Source organism: Acinonyx jubatus, chromosome F2 (genome assembly GCF_027475565.1).
Source record: "Acinonyx jubatus isolate Ajub_Pintada_27869175 chromosome F2, VMU_Ajub_asm_v1.0, whole genome shotgun sequence".
Taxonomy (NCBI): Eukaryota; Metazoa; Chordata; class Mammalia; order Carnivora; family Felidae; genus Acinonyx; species Acinonyx jubatus.
Genome location: NC_069394.1, coordinates 9,774,858 through 9,802,271, shown reverse-complemented (window position 1 = coordinate 9,802,271; position 27,414 = coordinate 9,774,858). Strand labels below are relative to the sequence as shown.

The 27,414-nt window shown below is 48.4% G+C and overlaps 1 protein-coding gene across 1 annotated transcript in view; it reads right to left on the bottom strand.

Moving 5' to 3' along the window:
- Nucleotides 1-26,526, bottom strand: part of HHLA1 (HERV-H LTR-associating 1) — a 36,896-nt gene extending 10,370 nt beyond the window's left edge. The window contains exons 1-13 of the mRNA XM_015068328.3: nt 26,448-26,526; nt 25,486-25,545; nt 22,226-22,285; nt 21,292-21,372; nt 20,194-20,277; nt 20,008-20,091; nt 14,230-14,313; nt 12,825-12,881; nt 12,628-12,720; nt 9,877-10,113; nt 6,894-7,133; nt 3,453-3,521; nt 3,050-3,124 (exon numbers count right to left, since the gene is read on the bottom strand). Of these exons, the coding sequence (XP_014923814.2) occupies nt 3,050-3,124; nt 3,453-3,521; nt 6,894-7,133; nt 9,877-10,113; nt 12,628-12,720; nt 12,825-12,881; nt 14,230-14,313; nt 20,008-20,091; nt 20,194-20,277; nt 21,292-21,372; nt 22,226-22,285; nt 25,486-25,545; nt 26,448-26,526 (1,303 nt within the window). The remainder of the gene's footprint in view (nt 1-3,049; nt 3,125-3,452; nt 3,522-6,893; nt 7,134-9,876; nt 10,114-12,627; nt 12,721-12,824; nt 12,882-14,229; nt 14,314-20,007; nt 20,092-20,193; nt 20,278-21,291; nt 21,373-22,225; nt 22,286-25,485; nt 25,546-26,447) is intronic.
- Nucleotides 26,527-27,414: the final 888 nt, after the last annotated feature.

The window sequence follows — 27,414 nt, the reverse complement described above, 5'->3', positions numbered from 1 at the left end:
CATTTGTCAATTTTTGTAAAGCTGCTATGACTTTTTGCTTTAACTTACTGAGCACGTGCTATATATCAGGTACTTTCCTAAGTTCTGTACCTGCATTGTTTCATTTAATCCTCATGAAAGCATGTAGTGTGGACATCAGAAGTACTATTTTATAGGAGAGGACACTGAGGGTCTGAGTGATTCTACAGTTTGGTCAGTTCTAGAGCAGATAGTGACCTTGGCAAGACCTGAGTCTGGAACCTATGCTTGTAACCACCACACTTTAGGGTCTGAACATCCTTAACATTCCTGAGGCTCAACATCCAATTCCCCTCTCCCCTTCCCAGTGTCTCCCAGGCTTCTTCCTCTCAGGAAATGGCACTTTGCCGCTCAGTCGTTCAAACTTGGGAATAACGTTTGGTGACCTCCTGGTGATCACTCTACCATCATTACAGCCTCTTGATTCTGTCTTTTGAGCACCACTCGAGTCTCCTTATGCACACAACCAGCTCCTAGCTCCAGCCCCCATCATCTGTGGCTGTGGTTAGTACAAGTCTCCTCACCAGTATCCCTGCTCCTCCCCTCTCCTCTTTAGTCTCCACTCTGCAGCCAGAGAAAACTTTCTGCACCACAAATCTGACCACGTCCCTTTCACTTGTCCGAGGAGAGGTCCACGCTCCTTCCACGGCCCTGGGGACCTCCCCCTTGCCAGCCTCTGCACCCTCACTCCTCATCATTCTTTCTTGTAGCATCAGAACTCCAGCCACAGGGAATCTCTCAGCCCCTGGGAAACATCGTCCTTTCCTGCCCCAGTGCCTTTGCATAAGCTGTGCCTCTGCGTAGAATGCATATTTAGAGGCAGCCCTGTGCAGATGCCTCTTTCTTTTTTGAATTTTTTAGATTTAGTTATTCTGAGAGAGAGAGAGAGAGAAAGAGACAGAGAGAGAGAGAGAGAGAGAGAGACAGAGAGAGAATCCCAAGCAGGCTCCATACTTAACATATGTAGCCCCATATGGTGCTTGAACTCATGAACCGTGAGACCATGACCTGAGCCGAGATCAAGACTCCAGATGCTTAACCGACTGGACCACCCAGGCGCCCCAGATGCCTCTTTCTTAATCAGTGAAAACTTCTTCAACAATTCCTCCAAATGGAGCTAATCTCTCCTTCTCTGCATGCACACAGCATTTACCGCTTTTTCTCTAAAGAAACTTCTCAATCTCTCCCTCAAACTGTGATTATTTTGTACAAATGGAGCATCTTGGGAGAGATAACCTAGAAGGTTGGGATGAGCACAGTCTTTGGAATTAGACAAATCTAGGCTCAAAACAGAGTCACATTTTATCTGTAGTGATCACCGAAATTGCCTCATGAAGATAACACTACCTACCTTGTGGAATTATTGCAAAAAGAAAAAGTAAAAATAGGCTTAGCACGGTGCCTGGGAAACAGTAGGAGCTCAGTAAACATTCATTGAATGGATGAATGAGTAAATCTCAAAAGACTCTGCGGCATGATTTGTGTGTGTGTGTGTGTGTGTGTGTGTGTGTGTGTGTGAATGGAAACAATCATTTATTGGAAGTCGTCAAACCCCTTTATTTTATACTTATATTGCTTATCAGATGGATGGTTGGATAGAAGGATAGAAACACAGAGATAGATGGATAGATGATATACAGGGCTATATAAGTAGATATAGATACAGAAAAAGATATACATACAGATAGTTTTAAATACAGTTAACTTGTTTTCTGAAACTCAGGCTGACAACTGCCCTTATCTGCTCCAATAATGTGTTTCTTTAGAACCTCTGGGGGAAAATGGCTATAATTTGGGCCGGCAGTATAATCATGGCTTTGTGTCTGAAAGGCCCATTCACCACAGGTTGGGCGGGGGTTGGAGGCAGATCTCTGCTGTATGAAAAAAAGAGGCTGTGTCGTCCCCAGGAATTTAATAATGCTCCACTGATATATGACTGGAGAGTCCAGGAACATTCAGAAAACTAGTATAGAAAGGCGTCCAGGAGTAGGAGGGGCCTGAGGATTCAAAGCCGCTTTGAAGGACTCACTTTGTATCAATTTCTGTCATAGACTCACTTTGTATCAATTTCTGTCCTACAGAACAGAAAGGCAGGGATGTATCAATTTCTGTCCTACAGAACAGAAAGGAAGGGAGTGAGGCATCCCAAAGTGGAAAGATGCAACACATCCCCAGACACCGAAGCCCCGGGCCTCTGTGAGGGATCTCGAAAACCCAGCCATTAAGCCCTGGACATAAGCCTCCTGGAGAATTCCATAAAAACGAGGTGTCAGAGGTGGGGAAGGCAGGGTGTCCTTAAAATGGAACAAAAAGCAGGGCGCCTGGATGGCTCAGTCGGTTGAGCGTCTGAATTCGGCTCAGGTCATGATCTCACGGTTCGTGGGTTCGAGCCCCGCATCGGGCTCTGTGCTGACGGCTGGGAGCCTGGAACCTGCTTCGGATTCTGGGTCTCCCTCTCTGTCTGCCCCTCCCCCACTCACGTTCTGTTTTTCTCTCTCTCTCTCTCAAAAATAAAAAAAAATAAACATAAAAAATAATAACAAAATAAAATGGAACACAAGTAAATTGCACCTGGGGAATGGAGGTTGAGTTCCGGAGTCATCCTTTACCCCTTACCCCTTCTGCTGCCCCCGTGGACATCAGGCTCAGTAAAGGAACAGCCTCTGTTTGGCTAAGCGCACAGCCCCTAGCTCAATAGGCGTTCACTCGATACAAGTTGATTGGATGAAGTTATGCGGAACTCTGTCATTCCAAATCTCTTCCCCACACATTATCTTACTCAATCCAAAACCCGGGAGGGATAAAGACAGTTTTAGTGCCTGCAATGATTGTTATTATTCCTACTTCACAGTCGAGGGAGCTGAATTCCTGAAGCTGAGCGCAGGAGACCCCCTCTGCAGTAAATGGCAGAGCTAGGATTGAATCCCAGCGGTCCGAACCTAAATTTATCAAACAGACCTCTTTTTGCGGCACGACACAACCTCGTTGCAAACAAACAAAAGCCACAGAGCGGCGGGCTGCTGGTACGTACTAGAAACCTGGTGGGGTCCCGGGGCCAGGGCTGGTTCCTCTCCAGGGGCAAATGGCCAGGCCAACGGGGCGTCACCTGCAGGGGGCGAGAATGGCCTCGCAAAAGTCAGCGTGAACTGGCCTTGGGTTATACACACAACCGAAGAATTATAGCACCTTCAGGATGAAAAGTTCTTGAAAGTTCTCTAGGGAAACTGTGGCCTAGAAAGAGGGAGTGCTTTACGCAAACCACAGGACCATTTCGTAACACAGCAAGACTCATAAACCAGTTCTGCCCCTTTCCCCGGGAGAACCAGTGAAGTACAGTGACCAGGTCAGTCAGCCTGCAGGTGATCCTTTCCTCTTGAGCCCCTGCCCCAAAGCCACACGGTGTTGGGTTTCTCTTCCCGGATGCACGGTCTTACCTGTTTGTGGGTATCTAGGGGCTGGTGCCTTGGTTGGATTCGGGGTCTGTGTGCCAGGGGTGAAGGTTCCTGGGAGGAAATGAGAGAGGGGTAAGCTCGTGGTTTTTGTTTTTGGAATTTTTCAAAAGTTTATTTATTTATTTATTTATTTATTTATTTATTTATTATTTTTTTCAACGTTTATTTATTGTTGGGACAGAGAGAGACAGAGCATGAACGGGGGAGGGTCAGAGAGAGAGGGAGACACAGAATCGGAAACAGGCTCCAGGCTCTGAGCTGTCAGCACAGAGCCCACCGCAGGGCTCGAACTCATGAACCGTGAGATCATGACCTGAGCCGAAGCTGGATGCTTAACCAACCGACTGAGCCACCCAGGTGCCCCTAAAATAATTCCTATTTTTATTTTTTTATTTTTTTTTTCAACGTTTATTTATTTTTGGGACAGACAGAGACAGAGCATGAACGGGGGAGGGGCAGAGAGAGAGGGAGACACAGAATCGGAAACAGGCTCCAGGCTCTGAGCCATCCGCCCAGAGCCCGACGCGGGGCTCGAACTCACGGACCGCGAGATCGTGACCTGGCTGAAGTCCGACGCTTAACCGACTGCGCCACCCAGGCGCCCCAAAAGTTTATTTATTTTGAGAGAGACAGAGAGAGAGAGAAGGGGGCGGGCAGAAAGAGAGGGAGAGAGACAGAATCCCAAGCGGGCTCTGTGTTGTCAGTGCAGAGCCCCATGCTGGGCTCGAACCCATGAAGCGTGACATCATGACCTGAGCCGAGATGAAGAGCTGGACGCTTAACTGACTGACCCACCCAGGCGCCCCGAGCCTGTGTTTGATCTCGGGGTGCCCGATGGGGGGAAGAGGCCCTATGCCACAGGTCCTGCCCTAGTCGACCAGCGGTGGTTATTAAGCCAGGTACCTGGCAGGGCAGTAAGGATGCAGACCGGAGGAGGAGATAGAACTTGCAATGGCGGCACTCCCAGGGCAGAGGAGGAAACGGGCATCGGATGCCATGGGGAAGCCGCCGATCCTGGCACGAAATGAAGAAGTGGATGGGACGGCAGTGGCGTGGCACGGGCAGCGTCCAAGCACCGCTGCTCCTGGGCGAAGCGAACGTGTTTTTCGCTCCTCTGCGTCCGGGCACGCTCAGCGCATCTTCACCCTCAAGCATGGGCTCATCTCAACAGGTCTCTTGATCATGCTCATGAAGTCCTGGTGAAGGGCCACCTCGGGGCATGATCCTTGCGGTCAAGATCCTGGCCCCCGGCCAACCTGATAACACAGCCTCCTGGCAGGGGGTGAGGGAGGGGGAGATTGGTCAGGGGCGAGGCTGACCCACACCTGAGCAGCGAATGGGGGGCTGGGGACGGGTGACGTCTTCTCTGAGACCCAAGAAGTACAGTGGTTAGCGAGCAGATCGGGTCCATGGGCAGTCTTGCCATCTTCTCCAAGTGGGCCAACAGCTTTTTTGGATTCCTCTTCAATTACGGGGCTCCTACTCATCAGCTAAGCCCCTGAACCCGGAAGGCGTCAACTGATGCTTGCTACCGGGGCGTGTTTCTGTGTGGCTCTAGAAACCGAGCGGCTCTCCGCGCAACCCCAACACAGAGTTCACTGGTCCGTGACCGCTGGTTACAGCTGAACGAAAGGACCGCAGACTCGCAGGCGATCAGAGACGAAAGGGACCCAGGGCGAGAGCAGAGGCATGCTCCGCTCTGGCGGTGTCCCGTTTGCCACTGCCCTTGGGGAAGCGCGTCTCCGGGGGCTGTGGCCATGCTGCGCTGTGGGTGCCGTGGGACCAGTTAGTAGGAGCTGCCATTGACTGGGTGGTGCCAGGGTGCTGTGTGCTGAGATCAACACCTCACCCGGGCCACCCGATCCAGTCCTCACAGCCACTCTGAAAGCAGGTATCGCCTCCCCCGTTTTGAAGATGAAAAACCCAGGCCTCAGAGAGATCGAGAGAGCCGCCTAAGGACAGACAGCAGCAACGGTGGAATCAGGGTCCCAGCCCGGCTGTGTCTGAAATAAAGACCAGAGCGCAGGGCCTCGGGCCGTGCTGGATGCTGGCATCCAGCTAGCCCAAACCAAAGGCGTTAGCTTTTAGTTTTCCTGTGCAATCATGTGAGGCGGTACTCCGATTACAGCTATCAAAATGGCGTTTCCGTGTCTGTTTGCGCAATTGCGATTTCGAGCCTCAAGTCGAGACTTGGCACTTAGGCCCTTTCTTACGAAATGTAGGTAGTTCGACACACTTTTCCTGAGTGCCTGCTGTGTTTCCTGAAAACTGGAGATTAAAGACTCAGGCCCTTGAGGAGAGTGTGGCCCAGAGGGAGGAAGGGCCAGTTAATGGACACTAAATACCAACGATGACTGGTACGACGTAGGGACTCTGGTGAGCGTGGATGGAGGGCCTTGGGCTGCAGGTTCCAGAGGAAGTGATTTCAAAAACAAATACAATAAAAGTTATGCATTTGGCTAGAGGAGTAGAAAATATAGAAAATTCATGTCAGTGGGGTGAAAAAAAATTAAAATCATAGCTACTTCCCGGTTATAGTCAAGGTTAATAGGTGGTGAAGTTTTTTCAGTCTTATTTTGTTCTATGTTCTATTTTCTGTGTGTATTTATTACACACCCATAAAAACAAATACACGTAGAAATATAGAGTTGGGATCACATTTGACAATTTTTCTCTTGCTTTTGTTAGAACTCAGGCTTTCCTGATAGTAAAAATGATTGCGTATTAATGTATATACAATTATATTTGTGTACATAATTAATGAACATGCTACGTTACATTGCATATACGGCTTGTATATGTAATTAATGTAATAACATTAATACATAATAATACTCCACCAAAAAGGCAGTCGCATTCTCTGGAGTGAACAGTGTTGGCTTTTACTGGTCACACGTTTCATGGACAGTGAAACCCAGGGAAAAGAAGACATTGGACTGTGGGCACATAAAAGAGAGACGATGTGGGAGATTCCTGCGAAGAAGGAGTTTTCATTCATTCATTCATTCGCTCACTCATCCAAGATGGGTAGAAAAGGGTTGGGGTAAAGAGAAGGAAGAGAGGGTTCACCTTACGATTATTAATTATGGTGCTAACTTATCGTTTATTACTTTTCTGTGTGTGCATTACATTTTAAAACTTTAGAAAATGTGGGGCGCCTGGGTGGCTCAGTCGGTGGAGCGTCCGACTTCGGCTCAGGTCGTGATCTCACCGTTCACGAGTTCGCGCCCCGCATCGGGCTCTGTGCTGACAGCTCGGGGCCTGGAGCCTGCTTCCGATTCTGTGTCTCCCTCTGTCTCTGTCCCTCCCCGTCTCATACTCTCTCTCTCTCAAAAATAAACATAAGAAAATATAAGACAAATAAAAATTTAGAAAATGTTTTAAAAACGGACAAAGCTAACTTCAGTGAACATCCCCTCTTACCTGAGGCTGGGCTGGCCTGGGATGAGCTGCCCTGTGTGGACGCTGCCCCAGCAGGTGGCCCAGAAAGGCTCCACGTGGTCATGGCCTCTGCAGGAGATGTGGGTGTGGAGGACGATGTTTCCCAGGGAGGCCCTCCGGGTGCTTTCTCACCCATGGTCTGAGCCCAGGGCACAGGTAGGTTGGAAGTCCATGCCTGACTGCTGGTTGTCACCCATGGAGTCCGGGTCACCCTCTTGGTAGCTGCACATGGGGCAGTAACAGAAGACTTTTAATTCTTGACCATTTTGATTCAGGTATAAAATTACCAAAACGTTGAAGTGTTACCAAATGTAATGTGCATGCATAATACAGATGACCCAGGGACTTACGCTCTACCCTGACCTGGAATAAATGGACCACGGTAACCTTTATTTTCCTAATTACCAACAAGAAAGACACGTCCAGGGGGCACCTGGCTAGCTCAGTCAGTAGAGCATGTGACTCGATCTCAGGGCTGTCAGTTCGAGCCCCACATTGGATGTAGAGATTGCTTAAAAATAAAATCTTGGGGCACCTGGGTGGCTCAGTCGGTTGAGCGTCTGACTTCACCTCACGTCATGATGTTGTAGTTTGTGGGTTCGAGCCCCATGTCGGGCTCTGTGCTGACAGCTCAGAGCCTGGAGCCTGCTTCGGATTCGGTGTCTCCCTCTCTGCCCTTCCCCTGCTCATACTCTGTCTCGCTCTGTCTCAAAAATAAACATAAAAAAAATCTTTAAAAAAACGAGAAAGAAACCTGCAAATCCCTTGGACGTCCGAACAATCAGCTAAAGTGTGTGTTCGGGGGACAGTGGGTTCCCTCAAAGTTAAGAGCACATTTCTCATCTCATGATCTAGAGGCAAGGTTAACGGGTTTGAGGTAAGGAGACCTGGAGGGGAAATTTTGTTCCCGCCTCCTCCCCCCATGTTGTGAAATTTGGGACAAGTGACTTCACGTTGTTTTTTGGTGTTATCATCAAAATGGAGATGATGATAATGCTACTGATAACAATGCAATATCACGGCATTTGAGGAAGACCTTCTCTTCTCTTCTCTTCTCTCTCTTCTCTTGGTGGCCTTTTAAACAATTGCTGGGGGTTCTCTCTTGCTCATTTCCATGATAGGAATTAAAATAACTTTTTTTCAAGTTTTTAAAAATAACCCGTTGGGCGCCTGGGTGGCTCAGTTGGTTAAGCAGCCGACACGTGGTTTTGGCTCAGGTCATGATCTCATGGTTCGTGGGTTCGAGCCTTGCATCTGGCTCCCTGCTGACAGCATGGAGCCTGCTTGGGAGTCTCTGCCTCTCCCTCTTTCTCTGCCCCTCCCCTGCTCTCTCTCTCTCTCCCTCTCTCTCTCAAAATAAATAAACTTAACAAACAAAACAAAAAACTCACCCCCTTGGAAAACTTTAACTCTATAAGTTAAGTTGGGAACAAATGCCATCTTGAAAATAACCCACTGGTGGCTCAGTGGGTTAAACATCCAACTTCGGCTCAGGTCATGATCTCACGGTTCGTGACTTTGAGCCCCACGTTGGGCTCTGTGCTGACAGCTCAGAGCCTGGAGCCTGCTTTGGATTCTGTCTCCCTCTCTCTCTGCCTCTCCCCGCTCACACTCTGCCTCTCTCCCTCTCCCCCCCCCCAAAACTAAATGTACCTTTAAAAAATTACAAATTTTTAAAAACATATTTAGAGTTCTCATCCAGAACATGGTATATCACTTCCTTTATTTCACTCGATCTTAGCCAAAAGGCCGAGAAGTGATATCACATCATTTATTTAAATATGCGTGTATTTCTCCCATTAAAGTTTTATAGTTTTTTCTTGTATAAAACCCAGCACTTTTCCTGCTAGGCTTGTAGCTAAGTATTTTATGATTTTTCTTGCCACTAGCCATCACATCCTTCTTAAAAAATATTATTCTGGGAAACTTTCTAATTATGGGTAATTGTCAAGATACTGGCTACGGTACTAACGACTTTCTGGTCGGTGAAGTTGATTGCTTTTCCTCTTTCTTGTTTTCCTGCTTGCCTGACTCCCATCAGTTCTCACCTCCTCCCAGAAGCCCCTTCACTGGGCTCTCCAGGACAATAGCTCTTTGTAGGCTAGATGTAACTCTCAGTTCACATGCCTGTGTCTCCCTCCCTGGTTTGCGAGCTCAAGTACGAAATGAAACATTGATAGAGCTGCGTTTTCAACAGCCAGTCTGGAGTCTGGTAGCAAATACACGTCTTGATGAGTGGGTGGGAGAATGAATGAATGAATGAATGAATCCTATGACTCCGCTCCTTTGTCAGAACTCACTGAGGCACTATTGGCTTTTAACGAAAGAGTTATCTCAGTTGTATCTTATTTCCAAATAGCAGGAGCACGGCTTTTCATCTTCAGCGACACCAGTGATGGTGTCCACAAAGGTGGTGGGGAAGGAGGAACCCCCGACACGCCATCTGTGGCAGATTTCCATGCTGGCATCATGTCGTTAATATATTCTTGGCATCATTATCCAGCCAGTTTTAAATCAGCCTAACGCTGCCATAAAAGTCCACCATTTAGTGCTCATTTCAGGAGAGACATTGCTACGTGCTTTGCCAAAATAAAAATACCTTATCCTTCAATGTGCTTCACTTATGTCAGATATTCTTACGGTATGCTTATTGGGGGATGCTGGGTGAGAGGGATCAGGGAGGCTTCTGTACTATTTTTGCAACGTCTTGTGAGTCTTAAACTATTTCAGAATAAAAGCCATACACGTGAGGGTTAGCAGGACGTGATGCCAATGATATTTGCCGCTTTGGCTTGTCTGTATGGAATCCATACTGGCTCATGTCGCTCTCTTATTTAAGGGATGCTGAAAAAGAAAGAGGTCTCTGGAGAAGGGAGAAAGGAAGGACTTTATTTATTTACATGAGCCTAGGGGGACTAGGAGGGAGAAACAGGACAGGAGGGGAAAGGGAGAGAAAGCTTCTTACCCAAGGCTGGGGTTGGGGAGGCGCTGCCCCGCGTGGCCGCGGTCCTGGAGTGAAGCTCAGGAAGGCTTCCCGGGTTCTGGGTCTGCTCTCCCTTTGCAAGAGGAGTTGTCTCTGTCCAGGGAACAGTTCTCAGAGAGGACACTCTGGTGCTCTGGGCTCCGTGCGGGGGGCTTCTCCTTGGTAGTGTTTGCTGGCTTGTGGGTATGGGCATTGAAGTCACAGACGAGCCCTTGGTAGCTGTACGTGAAGGGAGATTGATAGTCAAGGGAAGCTTTCATATGGTTGACACTTTGGACACAGAACTGTCAAGCCCCTGAAAGGTCATTGGACAACAAATGTACTGAATGCCGAGTTTCGAACCTTACTTGGAACAGTACCCTATATCACCAAAGAGGAGGGTTTCTTTTTGAATGGCAAAGTAAGCTAAAATATCAACTTCCAAAAACACTGTGTGAGGAAGCACTGTGAACAGAATCAGATGGTGCCAGGCAGAAGCTTCTTGAAAGACAGGCTCTCACAGAGATGGCAGGAAGGCTCAATTCAGGGGGAAATCTACCCGGCCTCCTTGGGTGCTCCGTGGAGAAATGGAGGACGGGGCTCGAGTGTTAATTTTACCTTCTCTCTCCAGCTGGGAAGACTTGAGTGGTGGGGACGGCACGTTAGGATGACAGGCCCCCACTGGCCCATCGGGTCCCTTCTGGGTGGACGAAGGCCAACCTGCTCACTGGTGAGATTTCAGCCCCTGCTTGCCCCTTTGGCAGGTCATTGTGTATGGAACATCCTGTGCAATGGTTAAGATGTGGCCCTGCAGCCTTATTTCTTCTCTCCTGCCTTACTTCTGGGCTCGGTAATACCCACATGCACCAGAGGCCCGGTCCTTGTTTCCAGATGAATTGGACTCATGGACTCATGGACTCATGGACTCCCAATCAAACCATCACTCAGCCAGGTGACTGACTGGCTATCGGGCACATCAACCTTGTAAATGTGAGTCCACTTGTACATATGTTCTCTCTTCCCAAGCATTTGTACTTTATAAAGGAGCACAAAGAAGACACACAGTTGAGACTGGGGTGGGAAGGTCGTGGAAGGACTCTAAAGAAGTGACATTCACTCAATCCTCAGATCTGTCCTCAGAGTCAAGTAGGAGAAGGGAACCCACCAAATGCCCATTTTATCCCCTTATCAAGCAGCCTCGTTCCACAAGAGATGAGCTTTCTTCCTCAGCATAACTAAGATAAATAAATGCAGCTACAAGATGTAAATCACGGCAGCCAACTCCAGTGGAACTGGAGATTTACTGTAAATTTCATTTCATGCCGAGAAACCCTGATGAAGAACCTACTATGTGCATGATACGTGCCAGGGGGAAGGGAGAGGGGAGGAAGATTGGGGGGCTGAAAAAGATTCGGTGTCTGCCATCAATGACCACTCAGGGAGCAGACACACATGGAAAGTCACCTGTGATCCAACCTGGAGTAACACAGAGTCCAAATGATGTACAAGCGCCATGGTGCAGAGTCATAGAGATAGAAGACAAATTTTGATTGGGAGATTTTTAGGAAGGGGGACGCAGCAGCTGAGCTGGAGATTGACAGATAAGTTGGGTGCTGAAATATGGAAAAGTGGGGAAAGAGTTCCAGGCTGAGCAAGGCAGCAGAGGCATGGGAGGTAGATGCCATCTGCAAGAAGAGGCAGGAATTTCAATGTCATTTGAACAGAAGATTCAAAGGAAGAGAGCAGATGAGGCTGAATATAATTCCAGAAAAACGTATACTCCAAGCTAAGCACTTTGGACCCTCTGATCTCGACTTAGTTCTGAGCAGTGAAGAGACAAAACCTAATCGTATTTCAAGACTATCACTCTTATGGCAGTAAATGGGTAGTTTAATTTTTTTTTAATGTTTATTTATTTCGGAGACAGAGAGAGACAGAGCATGAGCAGGGGAGGGGCAAAGAGAGAGGAAGACACAGAATCCGAAGCAGGCTCTAGGCTCTGAGCTGTCAGCACAGAGTCGACGCGGGGCTCGAACTCACAGACCACAAGATAATGACCTGAGCTGAAGTCGGACACTCAACCAACTGAGCCACCCAGGCACCCCAATGAATGGGTATTTTAAAGAAATAAGAGGCTGGGTCCAGGAAAACTGGCTCAGAGGCTATTCTAATTCAAAGGTAGATGGCAAGGACTGGAACTGAGATAATCACGGCAGCAGCCGATAATCTTGGAGGACCAGCCAGATTCAAGAAACGTCATTCAGCTAGAAGTGACAGTTAAGTGTAGGGACAAAAGAAGGCTTAAAGGTGGTTCTAAAAAGGCCACCTGGTGCCAGGGAAAAGGCCAGCAGATGGCTAGGTGCTTTCAGAGGCGTAGAGGACAGTTGGGTAGTGGCTGAGTATTATAGGGTGACAATGTCTAAACAAGGTCACAAATTCAATTACCTACAAAAGCCAGGTAGTTAATATAAAAAAAAAAAAAAAAGCAAGGTAACAGGGAGCAGTGAGGGCTCTGGAAAAAAGGAGAAAGGTGTCCCTTCTAATAAGAGGGATGGGGACAGCAGCTACTCAACTCCCGTTGTTTCTTGGTCACCAGATCTTCTTTTGTAAGAGAATCCAGAGATTACTTTTCTTTAATGGCCAAAACCTTTGATTTTAGCACAGTATAGCTAACCTGTGAGGGCAGAATTCAGTCTTCAGTCTGCTGGCTGCGCCCCTGGTCTGGAGACGACAGTAGGAGTCTGGGGGGTTCACACTCACCTGGACCACCAGGCATGCTGCTGGTAAATGTGTAGTTGATAACAGGAGATTTCTCTGCCACCTCCCAGAAGTCAGAAAGGTTCCGTCCTACAAAAACCACACCCACAGGATCAAATCTTGGGTTCACCTGCTGGAGGGTTCGGCTTATGTCTCAGCTCAGAGAGCTTGTCAAAGAATGGTTGCTGGTTCACCTGACTTTCCTGTCATCATACAGATGAAGGTGCAGTCGGATTCATTTGTCTGACTCACTGGAAGACAAACGAGTACACAAGGCTTAGCAATGGTTCCAAAGCTTTAAGTCTTTGGCTGAAATGAAAATTAAGCTGGAAATCCCTAGCTCAGGATGTTATAGGAAAATAAGGATAACTCCGTCCTTTTAAGGCAGCCCTGATTTTCTGGGTTTTTTTTTGGGGGGGGGGCGTGCATTATAATATAATGGCTAAGGACACAGCCTCTGGGGTCAACTACCAGTGTTACAACATCAGCGCTGCCATTTACCAGCTTTATGGCCATGAGCGAACTGCTTGACCTCTCTAGGACTCAGTTTATCCATCTTTAAAATGGTGAATATTTGAATTCCACACTCGCTTCTGTGGGCTTTCCAAATCCCCCAATCTCCATGGGATGGAAGGTTTTGTGTGAGTTTGGGTACGAAGTATGGTGCCTGGCAGATGGAGAAGCTCGGTAAATCGTCATAATAATAATAATTATCGCTGGTAATGGGGGTCTCATTATTATATACATTAGCATAGGAAGCAAGAGCATGGGCTTTAGAGAGCCAGAATGCCTGGGTTAGAATTCCATTTCTGTAGAATAATCTTGGGCAAGACACTTGACCTCATACGCAATAGTTTCCTTACCCGTAAAGTGGGGATAAACATGTAGTTATTCCACAAGGTTGTAGTTAGGATCCAATGAGGGAAAACGTGGAAAGCCCTGGAAGAGTCCTTAGTGGCCAATGATATCTATTATGATTTCTCTTTCTGGCTCCCCACTGTTTCTAGCACAGTAATTGCCGCATGGTGCAGCACACCAGCCTTCTGATGAGTCCATGTGCGGGCAATTGACTAGAAATGTGCTTTGCACAGTGGCAATTCACCCAAGCAATTGCCCAGGCAATTCACATTCCCCCAGGGGGTTACATGAGGCCATCTTGTGAAAGAGGCAGATCCTTCTCAGCTGTATGCCGGACATGGGCTTAGGCTGCATATAGATCGAATTCTACATTCTGAACCAACCTTGAGCAAAACAGGCAACCTCTCTAAATCCCCGTTTTCTCATCTTTGAAATGGGAGTGTAGCTATCCAGTAGAAGCTGTTTTCTTGAGTCTGCCTGGATTCCCCTAACTTTGAGCCTCGGACTCTTCCTCCAAGGTCTTCGATACCAGGAATAGCTCTGACTGAAAGATGGAGTCTTCAAATACTAGTGGTTGCAACTGGGCCACACTGATTGTCTAAATAAAATGCACACAGAGGTTCTCGGCAGCCCGGCCTGGGCCAGGGCTTGGGGTGGGGAGTCTACCAACTTTGATATACCCTTGATGGACGCCAATTCGCCGAATCTCCAATTTTTCAAGAGTTTTCAAGATGAACACACCTGAGAGGATTGAGGTTGACTTGAAAATCTCCGTGAGGTAGCTGGTAGAATTTCCAACGACGTCCACCAGCAGGGCCGTGAAATCTGCAAGAAGGATCGAGGAGGTTTACGGTTCCGATCCGGAGACTTGGGCGGAAAAGTGTAGTGTGTTTGGACTTTGCAGAGTAAATGTTACAAGTTTGATTTCGCTCTGTTTGTTGAGGGATGTTAACAATCATGCAGAGAAATATTACTAATTATAAAGATGTCTCAATTCCGGGAGAAAACTTCTCGATCCACCATCATTTCCCCTCCCACTACCCTCTCCCTCCGAATCCCTCTATGCCAATGCCAAACGTCTGCGGAAAAGCCGCATTACTGAATAATGGTTGTTCTCATTTGTGGTCCCCTATTATCTCATCAGATTGCTTTAGTATACCAAATCTATCAGACAGGAAGCGACCCCACAGTCAGGCAACAGGAATTTACATAATTTTGGATTTTCAAAAAGTGAGGTAAACGTTAATAGTGGGTTATAAAGAGATGGGAAGCCTATACAAAATAGAACCAGGGACTTCTGCTCCTGTGCCCACTTGTGAAGAATGCTGAGGGAGGAGGTTGGGAGAATGTCACATTTCAGGCTCCAAATCTTTGTGAACTTTCTCTCTGAGCAGGATTTGAACAGGGCCATTGCTCGACGCAGTGGGTGCCATTGACCAATGAAAGCTCCCGATACATGTGCAGGCAAAGCGCTGCGACTTCCTCTACTGTTCGCTTGTGGTTTTCCAGGATCCAGTGCACGTGTGGCTTCCAAAACGGGCATGAATTTTAGGAGCCCCAAACAGTAAGGGGGAAGCTTCTGGTGTCATCTGGATAATTTCCTGTCATGCTTTGGAAAACACTTCTTTTACTCAACGGGATTATGAGCTTCAGTGGGGGGGGCAAGGTGACTTGAAAATATAGAACACAGAGGACTGAAAATGCGGAACCCAGAGCGGCAGGAAAATGTCACGTGACAACCAGTGGACTGTGACACGCACGAGGCCAAGAGGAGGCGGACATTCCTCTAAGGGAACCAGAACCATCGTGTGATCTTACCACACATGCACAGTCACACGCTCAGTCTCCCAGAGGGGACAGGCGGTCGTACACAGATGCAGATGTGGCCACGTGGCCACGCAGAAGAACGCCTCCTTCCCGTGTCTCTTCAGACCAGCCTGTCCTTGGTCACGTTATGGAAAGTGAGGAAGGGTGGCATTTCATGACTCCTTCCATCCATTTCCTTCCTACTTCTTAAATGTCTTTTTTTATTAATTCAATTATACCATGGATATTTATTGACTGTTTGCAGGGTGTCAGACACCTGCTCGGGACTGAAGCATTGTGTGAGACCCCATCTCTGCCCGCCTGAAGCTGAGATTCATGGGAGAGAGAGACTCAGAGGCAGAGCAGTAAACAGCAATCTGCTACTACCATTGCATAGAAGCTAAGACCAGGGGTCTAGAGGCAGGACATCAAGGATGGAATCCAGGTGCTGCCCAAGTTTTGGAGAGATCATGGAACTTTCCCAAGGCGCCAGAGGATGTGGTGGAGCTTGAATTTGAACTGAGGTCTACGTTGGGCCAAAGCGCCCACTCTTCCCACTTTTCCCACCGCTGCTTGAGCAATCCCTTACTCAACACACTGCACGAACTCTCCCTTCAGAATGGCTGTTTGCAATCCCCTTATTAGGCTTGGAAGAAAATCAGCTATCATTACCTCACCAATATTCTTTGTTTTGATGAAAATCTGAATCATCTAACTTAGTAGCCATGCCTCCAGATGAGTGATTTCTGACCACTTTCACATATAAACAGAAAATAGGGTAAACAACCTTTTGCCTATCCCATTGGTAATGATTTAAGAATGTGACTTAGTACTTCATGTCGGCAAGGGTGGGGGAAAAACACGTGCTTTCAAACGTGACTGGTAGGGGCCTAAACTCATGCAAGGTGTCTAGAGAACATTTTAGCAGTTTGAGTCACTGCAAAATTGTTTCTCTGTCAAGGACGATATCCTCCAGCATAATTGGGCACGCACTCAAGCGATCGTACACAGGTACAGCGTTGTTGATAATCGTACAAACACGGGGGGATAAACTAAGTTTCTATCAAGAAGAGACAAATTAAGTCCCTTATGGTACATTCTTGCAACCAATGCTATGAATTCATACGAAGGATGAGGCGTATTTATATTCATTGGAATAGGACGGTTTTTAAGACATACTGATTGGCTTAAAGGCGGATTATAATGCTACATAGAAAACATGGTAGATATGGAAGTTTTTCTCTCAATATCCATTCTCCCACCTTCCTTTAGCAAGAGAATATGAAATTTCAGTTGGGCACAACCAGGTTTAACGTAGCTTAAAAACGACATTTTTGAGCCTGTTTGCCCAGGGGGTGTGGCCATAGGGCTAAATTCTGGGCAACTGAATGTGGGAAGAAGCATGTGGAAGGTTTCCAGACTGTGAATTTCTATAGTGGGTGGGCATGTCTTCAGTTCCTTTCTTCCTCTCCCTTGTTACTGGGATGTGGATGCGGTGGCAAACCATCCTGCACTATGAGAACAAGGGCAATGCATCATGGGAGGCAGGGCAACAAGCTAGAAGGACCCTGGGCCCCCTACACCATCATACCATCAGAGCAGCCCTGGTATATTTACCCAGATGGCCACACACAAAAGCTATTACCTTCTACCCTCTGTAGGCCACCTTGTTTTGGGGTCATTTGTCATACTAGCCTGGCTTATATTCTAAATAATATACAGAATGCAAAGTTGGATGGGTAGATGGATGGGGTAGGTGGGATGGCAGGCAGGTAGGCTAGATAACTAGCCGACAGATGGCTTAGGCAGGCAGGTTAGAGAGGTGGTTTAGACCACCTTGGGTAATGGGATTACCTATGGATGTTGGGACATCAGGTGTTTCTGATTAAAAAAAAATGGAGTGTTTTCATTTATTTTTGAGAGAAAGAGAGAGAAAGAGCACAAGCAGGGAAGGGGCAGAGAGAGAGGGAGACACAGAATGCAAAGCAGGCTCCAGGCTCTGAGCTGTCAGCACAAAGCCCAGCGCAGGGCTTGAACCCGTGAACCGTGAGATCATGACCTGAGATGAAATCAAGAGTGAGCTGCTTAACCAACTGAGCCACCCAGGCACCCCTCTGATTTTTTTGATTATACTGTCCCTGCCATCTGACATTTTGACATCATAATACATTATTTTCTTCAAAAATTTTTTTCATTTAAGAGACAGAAAGCATGAGTGGGAGAGAGAGGCAGAGGGGAAGAGAGAGAGAGAGAGAGAGAGGGAGAGAGAGAGAGAGAGAGAGAGAGAGAGAGAGGCTTAAGCAGACTCCATGCTCAGCATGGGACCTGACAGGGGGCTCGATCCCACGACACTGGGATCATGACCTGAGCCAAAATCAAGAGTTGGACCCTCAACCGACTGAGCCACCCAGGTGCCCCAATAGATTGTTTTCCAAATCAAGAAAATTTAAGCTGTTTTCATTTAGAGAAATAAAACAAATATGCAGCAAATACATCCTTACAGGAGGGCCTTAAGTCAGAGTTGAGGATATTCAAGAGAAAACAATCCGGGTCTGAAGATTATCCACAAATCCATCTTCCCTACAGATACTGAGCAGTGACAAGATGCCAGCCTGTGCCCAGCCTCTCGTGGCAGCGGTCTGGGGGGAGTGGGCATCAGCACATCGTAATGTGTCGGTCGTAAACCTTGTAAAAATCTCTGTGGCTTACAGGAGGAGCCATATGCTATTTTATCAGTGGTGAGGTTCCAGGGATCAATTCTTTTCAAATCATCATTTCAGGTATAGGGAAATATGCTTTGGCTCGCCAGGTAGAAGTAGAAACTCTTTCCTGGCGGGGGCAGTGGCTCCAGGCTCCGAGCTGTCAGAGCAGAGCCTGATGCGGGACTCGAGCTCACGGACCACAGATCGTGACCTGAGCTGAAGTCAGACGTTTAACTGACTGAGCCACCCAGGCACTCCCCTACAGTCTCTTTTTTTAATCAACAACCAAAGAGATCCTTTTAAAAATGTAAGTTAGATCATATCACTCTTCTGTGTGGACAATCACATTGGCTTCCTTCTTTTTTTTTTTTTTTTAAGTTTATTTATTTATTTGGGGGAGGAGGAAGGCAGAGAGAGAGAGGGAGAGAGAGAATCCCAAGCAGGCTCCACACTGTCGGTGAAGAGCCGGATGTGGGGCTCGACCTCACGAACTGTGGGATCATGACCTGAGCCGAATCAAGAGTCAGCCGCCTACCCAACTGAGCCACCCAGGCGCCCCCACATTGGCTTCCTTCTTATTCAGGGTGAGAATCCAAATCCTCGCAGTGGACTATAAACTTCTACTCGATCCCCGATACCCTCCCTGCTTTGCCCCCACAACCTTGAGCTCATTTCCCATGACTGTCGGTGCTGGCTTGTCTGCTCCAGCCATGCTGGCCTCTCCAGTCCTCACCCCGCTGTCTGGGCTTTTGCCTGGAACTCTCAGTCCCTGGATACCACAGGGTTGTCTCTCCATTTCCTGCCTCCTTAGCAAGGACTTTTCTGACCACGCTACGCACCGCAGCTGAGCCCATTACCACTTCCCTCCTCACCCTGTCCCCTGCTTTATTGTTCTCACGGTCATGCCATCGGCCAACATACCAGGTGTTTTTGGTGTATCCATTGACTCTCTGTCCCTTCCTATAGAGCCCAAGTTCATGAGAGCAGGGGGTGTGCGCCTGCTTTGCTCAGTGGGGGCCCTCACACCCAGAAGAGGGTCTGGCTAACAACATGCGCCCAGTAAAGAATCACTAGATGGGCGAATGAGCATTGAGAGAGTAATTCTCAGTTTCACCTTGCAGGATTCTCTAAACAGAAGGAACACCGAATAGTTTTACATTTCAATTATAAAAGTAATATGTGAATATACTCGCATTGAAAAAAAAAAAAAAAGACCAGATGAATCCAAGCCCCCTTAATCAACCCTCTTCTGCTGCAAAACACGCAACACAATCTTCTTTCATGGGGTAACCACTTGCCTGGCATCCAGGTATGTGTCTCTTCACCAATGACAGTGTATTCTATGCATTATTTTGTAACTCTCTTTTTCTAATTAAAAATGTCACGGAGGCGCGCCTGGGTGGCTCAGTCGGTTAACTGCCCGACTCTCGATTTGGGCTCGGGTCAAGACCTCACAGTTCGTGGGTTCGAGCCCTGCATCAGGCTCTGTGCTGACAGTGCAGAGCCTGCTTGGGATTCTCTCTGTCCCTCTCTCTCTGCCCCTCCCCTACACACTCTCTCTCTCTCTCTCTCAAAATAAAGAAAGAAAGAAAACTTAAAAAAAAAAAGAAAAAAAATATCGTGGAAATGTTTCCATACATGGGCCAAATCTGGCCACACCCATTCATTTATGCAATGCCTATGGCTGTTTCCCAAAGTTTAATTATACACGCAACTAACCATTTTTCTAATGATACGTAGGTATGTTGTTCTCCACTTTTTCTCTTAAAACAACGCAGCATGAACATTTTGTTCTTGCCCGTTTGTTCAGCCATACCTATTTCTCTAAGATAAAAACCAAGGAAAGCACTTTCTGTGACAGTGAAGTGTGCACACGTTTAAGCATAATAGATATTACTGTCTTATTTCACTCCAGGGAGAAAGGAAGTTAATTCAAACTCATCTGAAAGGGCACAAGCGACATCAGGAAAGCCACAAGCCTGGGGGGGGTGGGGGGAGTGGTTCCACCCACCTGATAAGTCATTGGTCCGGTTGTTCAGACAGTAACAGTACCGGGTAGGGAACCTGGCGGGGTCCACAGCCTTCAGGTTAGAAACTGTGAAGAGACACGATCCACACGGCAATCCTGAGACAGAACCTGGCCCTGCCGGCCGGTCGCTCACCATCACCTCCGCCCAGCAGAGCCGGGGGCACTTACTGTTGTAAATGGCCACGGAAAACTTGTGGAAGGCCACGGAACTGTAGGAGGTGATGCTTAGCAGGGAGAAGAACTTCTTCGTATCTGCCAGAGATAGTGAGATAAAGAAGTCAAATGCCTACTGACAATAAGAATACTACCAATTAGTAAATAGATAAGAGAAATTAAAAAGATGATGAGGGGCGCCTGGGTGGCTCAGTCGGTGAAGCTGAAGCATCTGACTTCGGCTCAGGTCATGATCTCTCGGTCTGTGAGTTCAAGCCCCGCATTGGGCTCTGGGCTGACAGCTCAGAGCCTGGAGCCTGCTTCAGATTCTGCGTCTCCCTCTCTGCCCCCTCCCCCCCTCCCCCCCCCCCCCCCGCTCACACTCTTTCTCTCTCTCTCTCTCAAAAATAAAATACACATTAAAAATTTTTTAAAAAAAGGATGGTGAGCAAATAAAAATAAATGACAAAAATATACAATAAAGGAACAAAAATGGAAGTTAATGCGTAAAATTGAATATAAGCAAAACCCAAATTGCAGAAGGACCTGTCCCTTGGCTGTGTTTCCAATCTGTCCCTAAGCCCTGGTGGCTCTCTCGCAGGGCAGGTGTGATTAGAAATGTCTGTCTGGGTGCCATGTCTAGGGTGCAGCTCGCTCTCAAGATGTTGGCCAGCCTCCTACTTCATGTGGATGTTTTCAATCTCATCAGGGGTCCGGGAGGACACCACGCCTTCCATCTGAGCAGGGAGGAGCCGGCATGCAGAGATGTGACTTGTCTTGCCCAGACTGCAGACCCTCCAGAAGGGAAGTGGGCGCAAGACCAACGTGTGCCTGGACTGGGTTTTTTAAAAAAGTTATCCTTAAAAAAATTTTTTTTGAATGTTTGTTTATTTTGAGAGAGAGAGAGAGAGAGAGAGAGAGAGAGAAAGAGAGAGAGTGCAAGTGGGGGAGGGACAGAGAGAGAGGGAGAGAGAATCCCAAGCAGGATCCACCTGCCAGCCTGGAGCCTGATGCGGGACTCAAAATCACGCACCGTGAGGTCACGACCTGCGCCGAAATCAAGAGTCAGATGCTCAACCCACAGAGCCACCTGGGGGCCCCGACGAAGGTTACCTTTTAAAGCTCTGCTCAGCATCCCATTCACCAGCTCTGTCAGGTTCAGCGCGGACAGATCGACTGACCTTGCGGGTAGTTCTAGAAGAGATTTGCAGATACTGTCACCAGCAGGCTTTTTTCGACAACAGAAGTTCCCCGATGCTGACATTCAGGCACCTGTGCCTCGTCTTTGGACATTTCCGGAGCTCATCCCCACTGCCAGGCACATGGAGTCCGGAGATAAAAGGCGGTTCTCGTCCTCAGGAGGTGACAGCCAGCGGCATCCATCATGACAAGTTAGAGAAGACAAGTCCCCATGAAGGACGGGAGCGCTCCCTTTGTGAATAATTTATCTCTGCATTTGGGGACAGTAGAGATCGGTGGCGATGCCCACGCGTGATGGGAAGCCCACGGAAACGGCAAGGTTTCTCAACCCCACTGCGTTTGGAACTGACTACGTGGTCGAACAGACGATGCCCTGGCTGGGCACCTGGCATCACTCGGAGAAAAACGTTTGGTTTTATTTATTTATTTTTTTGATTCTGCTATTCTGATGCTGGGACTCCCTCTTCGGAGATCCGGATCTAACAGGTCTGGGACGCGGCCCAGACATCAACACCAAAATCAATCAACCAGTGGGTCACTCCCCCAGATATTGGGAGTGTGCTGCTGAGTGGAGAGACCTTGCCAGGTTAAGACCCGCCCCTCACAGGCTCTTTCCTGAAGATTCGGGATAGCAGTAGATGAGGCGGAAAGAGTGGTTAATGCGCCTCTTTATATTTTCACTAACAAGGTGGTTCCCAGTGCTTAATGCTTGGATAATTGTGTGGATCTCGCAATCTGAAGACTGAGGCTGTGGGGATTATGAGTGGGGGTCTGGAGACGTGGGGGTGGGGAGGGGGCTCCCTTAGCCAGCCCGCCCACGGAGCCCCGAAGGGAGGAAGGGACTCACCGGTGGTGTCGAGAAAAGCCACCCCCTTTTCCTTCCTCTCTTCTCCTCCAAGGCCAGACACTGGGGAGAGAAAGACTTCAGGGGAGACACATCGCTGGAAGAGACTTAGGGGCCTCGGCGCAGGGGCCTTGGGCTTAGAGAAGGGTGGAATCACCTGCCGTGTGAGAAGGCAGACTCCTCCCCCCAATACTCGAGTCTCCTTAGGCCGACCTTGGCCTAGAAATTCACATTTTAATAAACAGGCAGGTGATCCCCAGGCAGGGGGCCTAATCTACCCCACCCCTTTATGGATCAGGAAGCTGAGGCTCAGAGTGGAGAAGAAGCTTGCCTAAACAAGAGAGCCCAGAACCTGTTTCCTAAGAGCTGCAGACAAGTGGCCTTGTCATGAGAGCAGGCCACTGGCCGGCTCGGTGAAGTTTGTGCTAGCGAAGAAAACGTCACAGGAAATCTTGAAATGCCTAAGCGCACGTTCATTCTTTATTCATTCAACAAACACTCACTGAGAGCCATGCAATCATGCTGGGAGTTGAGAAAGAGAGAGAGAGACAGGTCTCCGTCTCTGTGGGGTTTGCTGTCTGTGCCCCGGGCAGGAGGAGGGTAATCACATGTGAGGGGCAGCAGACAGGGCCCGGCAGGATGCCACGAGCTCCTCCCTCAGGATGCCCGGCCTGGTCAAGGGGGCACTCTCGAGAGGGCCTCTCTGTGGAAGTGGCTGGAAAGCCCTGACCTGAAGGATCAGTGGTTTGGGGTTAGGTGGCATTATGAACATATCGCATTTGTTTCTATTATTGTCGGAATGATTATGTTTCGTGTTACATTCTGGGGGGGGTGCTTTATGCCCATTTTATAGATGGAAAAACCAAGGCACAGACAGGCTGAAAACCAAGTTCCAGAGCTACAGAGCAAGTCAGGATTCAAGGCTGGCTTAGTTACCCGTCATGCCAAGGATGGCTGCCTCTTTTTCCTTTTGAATGTCTTTGTTTCCAGACGCTGAAATAAAAGTTCTCATGAACGAAACAGGATTGTGGAAAAGCAGCCGTGCACAATTCGTAACATCCTTTGCAAGTATCTTGTCCGACATTCCCTTTGAAGGATGGGGAAATTGAGGCCCAGGAAAGCGACGTGATGTATGTAGTTATACCCCGTACCTGACCAGTGGCCCTGTTTCCTCTTTCCCTTTGCCTCTGGCAACCCCCTTTCTACTCTCTGCGTGTAGGAGTGACGATTTTAGATACCTCCTAGAAGAAGAGGCATCATGTAGTATTCGTCCTTCTGTGACTGGCTTCACGTAGCATAACGCCCTCCAGGACCATCCATCATGTATATGGCAAGATTATCTTCCTTTTTAAGGCTGCATGATGTTTCACTGAATGGACATACCGCATTTTCTTTATCCGTTCATCTGTGGACGAATGTTTTGGGGTGTTCCCTGGCTTTTCAACCAAGCTTTTAACCAAGCTTCCTGGTTAACTACTGGAGCGTTGAGGTCAGAGGCAGGTGGGGTCCACGGGTCCCCTTCCGTACACACGGTTACTGGGGGGAGTGGGTCACGCGACGAAAGTAGGAACTCTGAGACAGACATTTGTGATCAAGCAGGTGAAGAGCTGGCACACGGCCTGCTCTCCCGTCTGGCGCTCTGAAGGGCCCTCCACCTGAAGAGTCTACAGGAAGCCGCCCCAGTGACAATTGTGGCAGCCGCCGACCTCGCCTGTGACCTGGCCGGGAAGGACAGAGAGACCTCCGTGCCGGTGAGGGATTGGAGCTCCAGGCCACAGGGGTGCTACAGGCTGTGAGGCTGGCCGGCCCTGTGCAAACTTTCCTAACCGAGAACCCTCCCCGAATACCACTCCTTCCACCAAGGAGACATTATGTCCATCATTCCTTTGTGTAATTGCACACCTGTGGGTGGATTCTGATAACAGTATTTGACGCGTGAACAAAACACCCCTGAGGCAGAAATTTCTGAATAGGATGCCGTACAGAAGCATTTCTCAAATAAATGGCCAGACAGACAATAGAAAGGGACTGTTCCCTTTTTGGATGAAAAGACCACCTTAGCGGTATCTGTAAGAGAGAAAGTGTTGGTAGTTTTCATATTTTTTGCGTGCTTACTAGTTTAACCACGGTTCATCCTTTATGATTACCTGTGGAGCACAAATTGTCCCCATGTGAAGAGGAGAAAACTGACGGCTCAAATAAGGAAAATGTTTATCGACAATTACCCTGTGTATGCACAAGAGATCGGTACCACTCGTGTCCTCTGGAGAAGGGAAGCGCTTGGCTGGGGACCATTTTCACTTCGTACACTTTTGTTCCTTTTGCGTTTTTGCATCTGGAACCACACGAATGTACTAATTAAAACTAAGTAAAATTACGGGGTGTCTGGGTGGCTCAGTTGGTTAAGTAAGAGTCTGGCTCTTGGTTTTGGCTCCGGTCATGATCCCACAGTTCGTGCCTTAGTTTGAGCCACGCATCGGGCTCTGCGTTGACAAGGAGGAACCTCCTTGGGATTCTTTCTCTCCCTCTCTCTCTGCCCTTCCCCTGCTGCTTCAGCTCTCTCTCATTCTCTCAAAATAAGTAAATAAATAGGGGTGTCTGGTTGGCTCAGTCGGTTAAGCATCTGACTTGGCTCAGCTCATGATCTCGCGGTCTGTGAGTTCGAGCCCCGTGTCAGGTTCTATGCTGACAGCTTGGAGCCTGGAGCCCGTTTCAGATTCTGTGTCTCCCTCTCTCTGCCCCTCCCTCACTCATGCTCTGTCTCTCTCTCTCTCAATAAAAAAAGTAAATAAATCAAAATTAAAAAAATAAAGAGTAATTCCCCCACTGTGCGCCCCCACCCCCATTATCTTGCTTGTTTACCAACAGATTGGAAAAGGCAGCCAGGCCCCTGCCTCCTGTGTGCTCCTTATGTTGCAATGCATCCACGGTCGTGCTGCAGAGCAGATTTTGCACCACCAAAAAGAAAAAGAAGAGGCAAGGAAAGAGGAATTTATTGCAAAAATGGGGATAACCCATGACAATGCCTCCCATTGCGAAATCGTCCATTGCTGATCGAGCGAGGTGATCTTTGTGGATTTAATAAGATCACGGGAATCCAGGGGTCCCACGAACCATAGAGCAAGCACAACTGTCAGGAACTCTTACTATGACAGTTAACGCTTAAGCTGCAGACGCAAGCCCCATCTTACAGATAGGAACAGTGAGGCTCGGAGAAGCCAAGGAGTTTGAGAATGAGCGGGCAGGCACACCCGCCCATTTACCTGTTGGAGGAAGGAGGGTCATCACCTTTTCCTTCTTGGCTTCTCCTTTCACAGCAGACACTAAAATAAAAGAGCGCTCATCAGAGAAACTATAACCCAGGCTTGACACGAGAAAGAATTGGATCCAACACGCTCATCTTAAAGACGAGAAGACTATGATCGGAAACGGTGGAGTGCCTTGCTTAACATGCCACGTGTAGTTGGCTCTTTGAGTTCAGTCACTGCGTATTTATTGATCGACTGTGACCATGTTACGTAGCAGCTGGACTTCAATAAGCTTCGCGTGTGTTGGGTGCCGGGGATACCATGATGAACAAGTGAGTGCAGACTGCATCCTTGTGGTGCTTATAGTCTAGTCGGGAAGGCCGACGTAAAGGAAAAGAAGACTCAAAGATATTACGACGAATGGCGCGGAATGCTTTGAAGAGCGCCTTGAGGGTGTGTAACAGGGAGCCCGATTCATCTCAGTGGTCTGAAAGCTCTCCCTGGCAGGTGATGTGCAGCTGAAGGGTGAATAGTATTTGAGTAGAATGTAACTGGCTGGGGTGGGGGGGTCGGCAGAGTGTAGATGACAGTGTGTGTGCCAGGGGACGCGGTGGGCACGAGTACGACTTTAAAGAACTGAGCGAAAGCCAGCGCTGAGGCGGGGCATTGTAGGAACCGGGGATGGCAAGGTGGGCAGGGTCGTGTAGACTATGGAAGTCATGGTCCAGGAAAGAGAGGACAGTGGTTTGGACAAGAGGCGTAACAGTGGCGGGGGAGATAATGCTGTTGCGCAACAGAGACTCTGGCGCAGGAAGTCAGAGGGCAAAACCAGACATGGGGAATTCATCATCACCGTTTCGATGGGACTCATTTAGGATTCTGGCCGGACATGTTAGCTACTGGCATTCTCCAAAGCCCAGTGAAAACCCAGACTCGGCATATAGAACAGGCACTTCTTGAACTCAGACCGGACCCACCTGTGTTCCAAAGGGACAGAATGCACGTGAGGCCCACGCACAGCCTCACCGGAGGACTGGGTCCCGGGAAGCCCGGCATGTCTGGAAGCAGGCGAGGAGGCCCCTGGAGGAAACAGGTTGGGTTACTAAGCACACTGATGCAGAATATCCTTGAGAAAACCGCCTGGGCAGTCATCAGAAACAACCTGCAGAAGGCTCTGAATAGTTCGGATTAGGTTAGGTTATGCTGCGGTAACAGATGAACTCCATAACCTCATCAGGTTGAATGGGGCAACGGAAATCGATTTCTTGTCTATATCAATACTCGCTGCACATTGGTGACGAGCTCTGCTCCACAGTCCCTCGGAGAGCTTCACTGCCCTGTAGCTCTCTGTCTGGTCCCTGCGGGCTCCTTCGTTGTTGGTTCATTGTGGCAGCGGAAGGGACAGAGTCGGAGGACTATGCGGCCACTGACGTGCTCTGGCAGGAGGTGCCACGCTCGCTCCTGCCTAGAACCCGTGCCAGAATTATTCCCGTGGCCCCGCATAACTGCAGAAACCTGGGAATCTGGGAGGGGGAGGCGTGCATAGTCACAAACCAAGAATGCCTCTCCCATAGGCTTTCTGGCTGTTTGGCTGGGAGATTCGCTCCCAACACAGCATCACCGCTGCTTCTAAATAGGAAAATAATATCCGAGTGTACGTGAGGGTTCGCCCTACGTCCTTGTCTACGGCACTGTGTGCCAGCCATTCTCCTGGGCATTTTCTTTATTTTTTTTTATTTTTAATTTTTTAAATGTTTTTCTTTATTTTTGAGAGAGAGAGAGAGAGAGAGAGAGAGAATGAGCAGGGGAGGGGCAGAGAAAGAGGGAGACACAGAATCCGAAGCAAGCTCCAGGCTGAGTTGTCAGCAAAGAGCCCGACGTGGAGCTCGAACTCCTGAACCTTGAGATCATGACCTGAGCCGAAGTTGGACGCTTAAATGACTG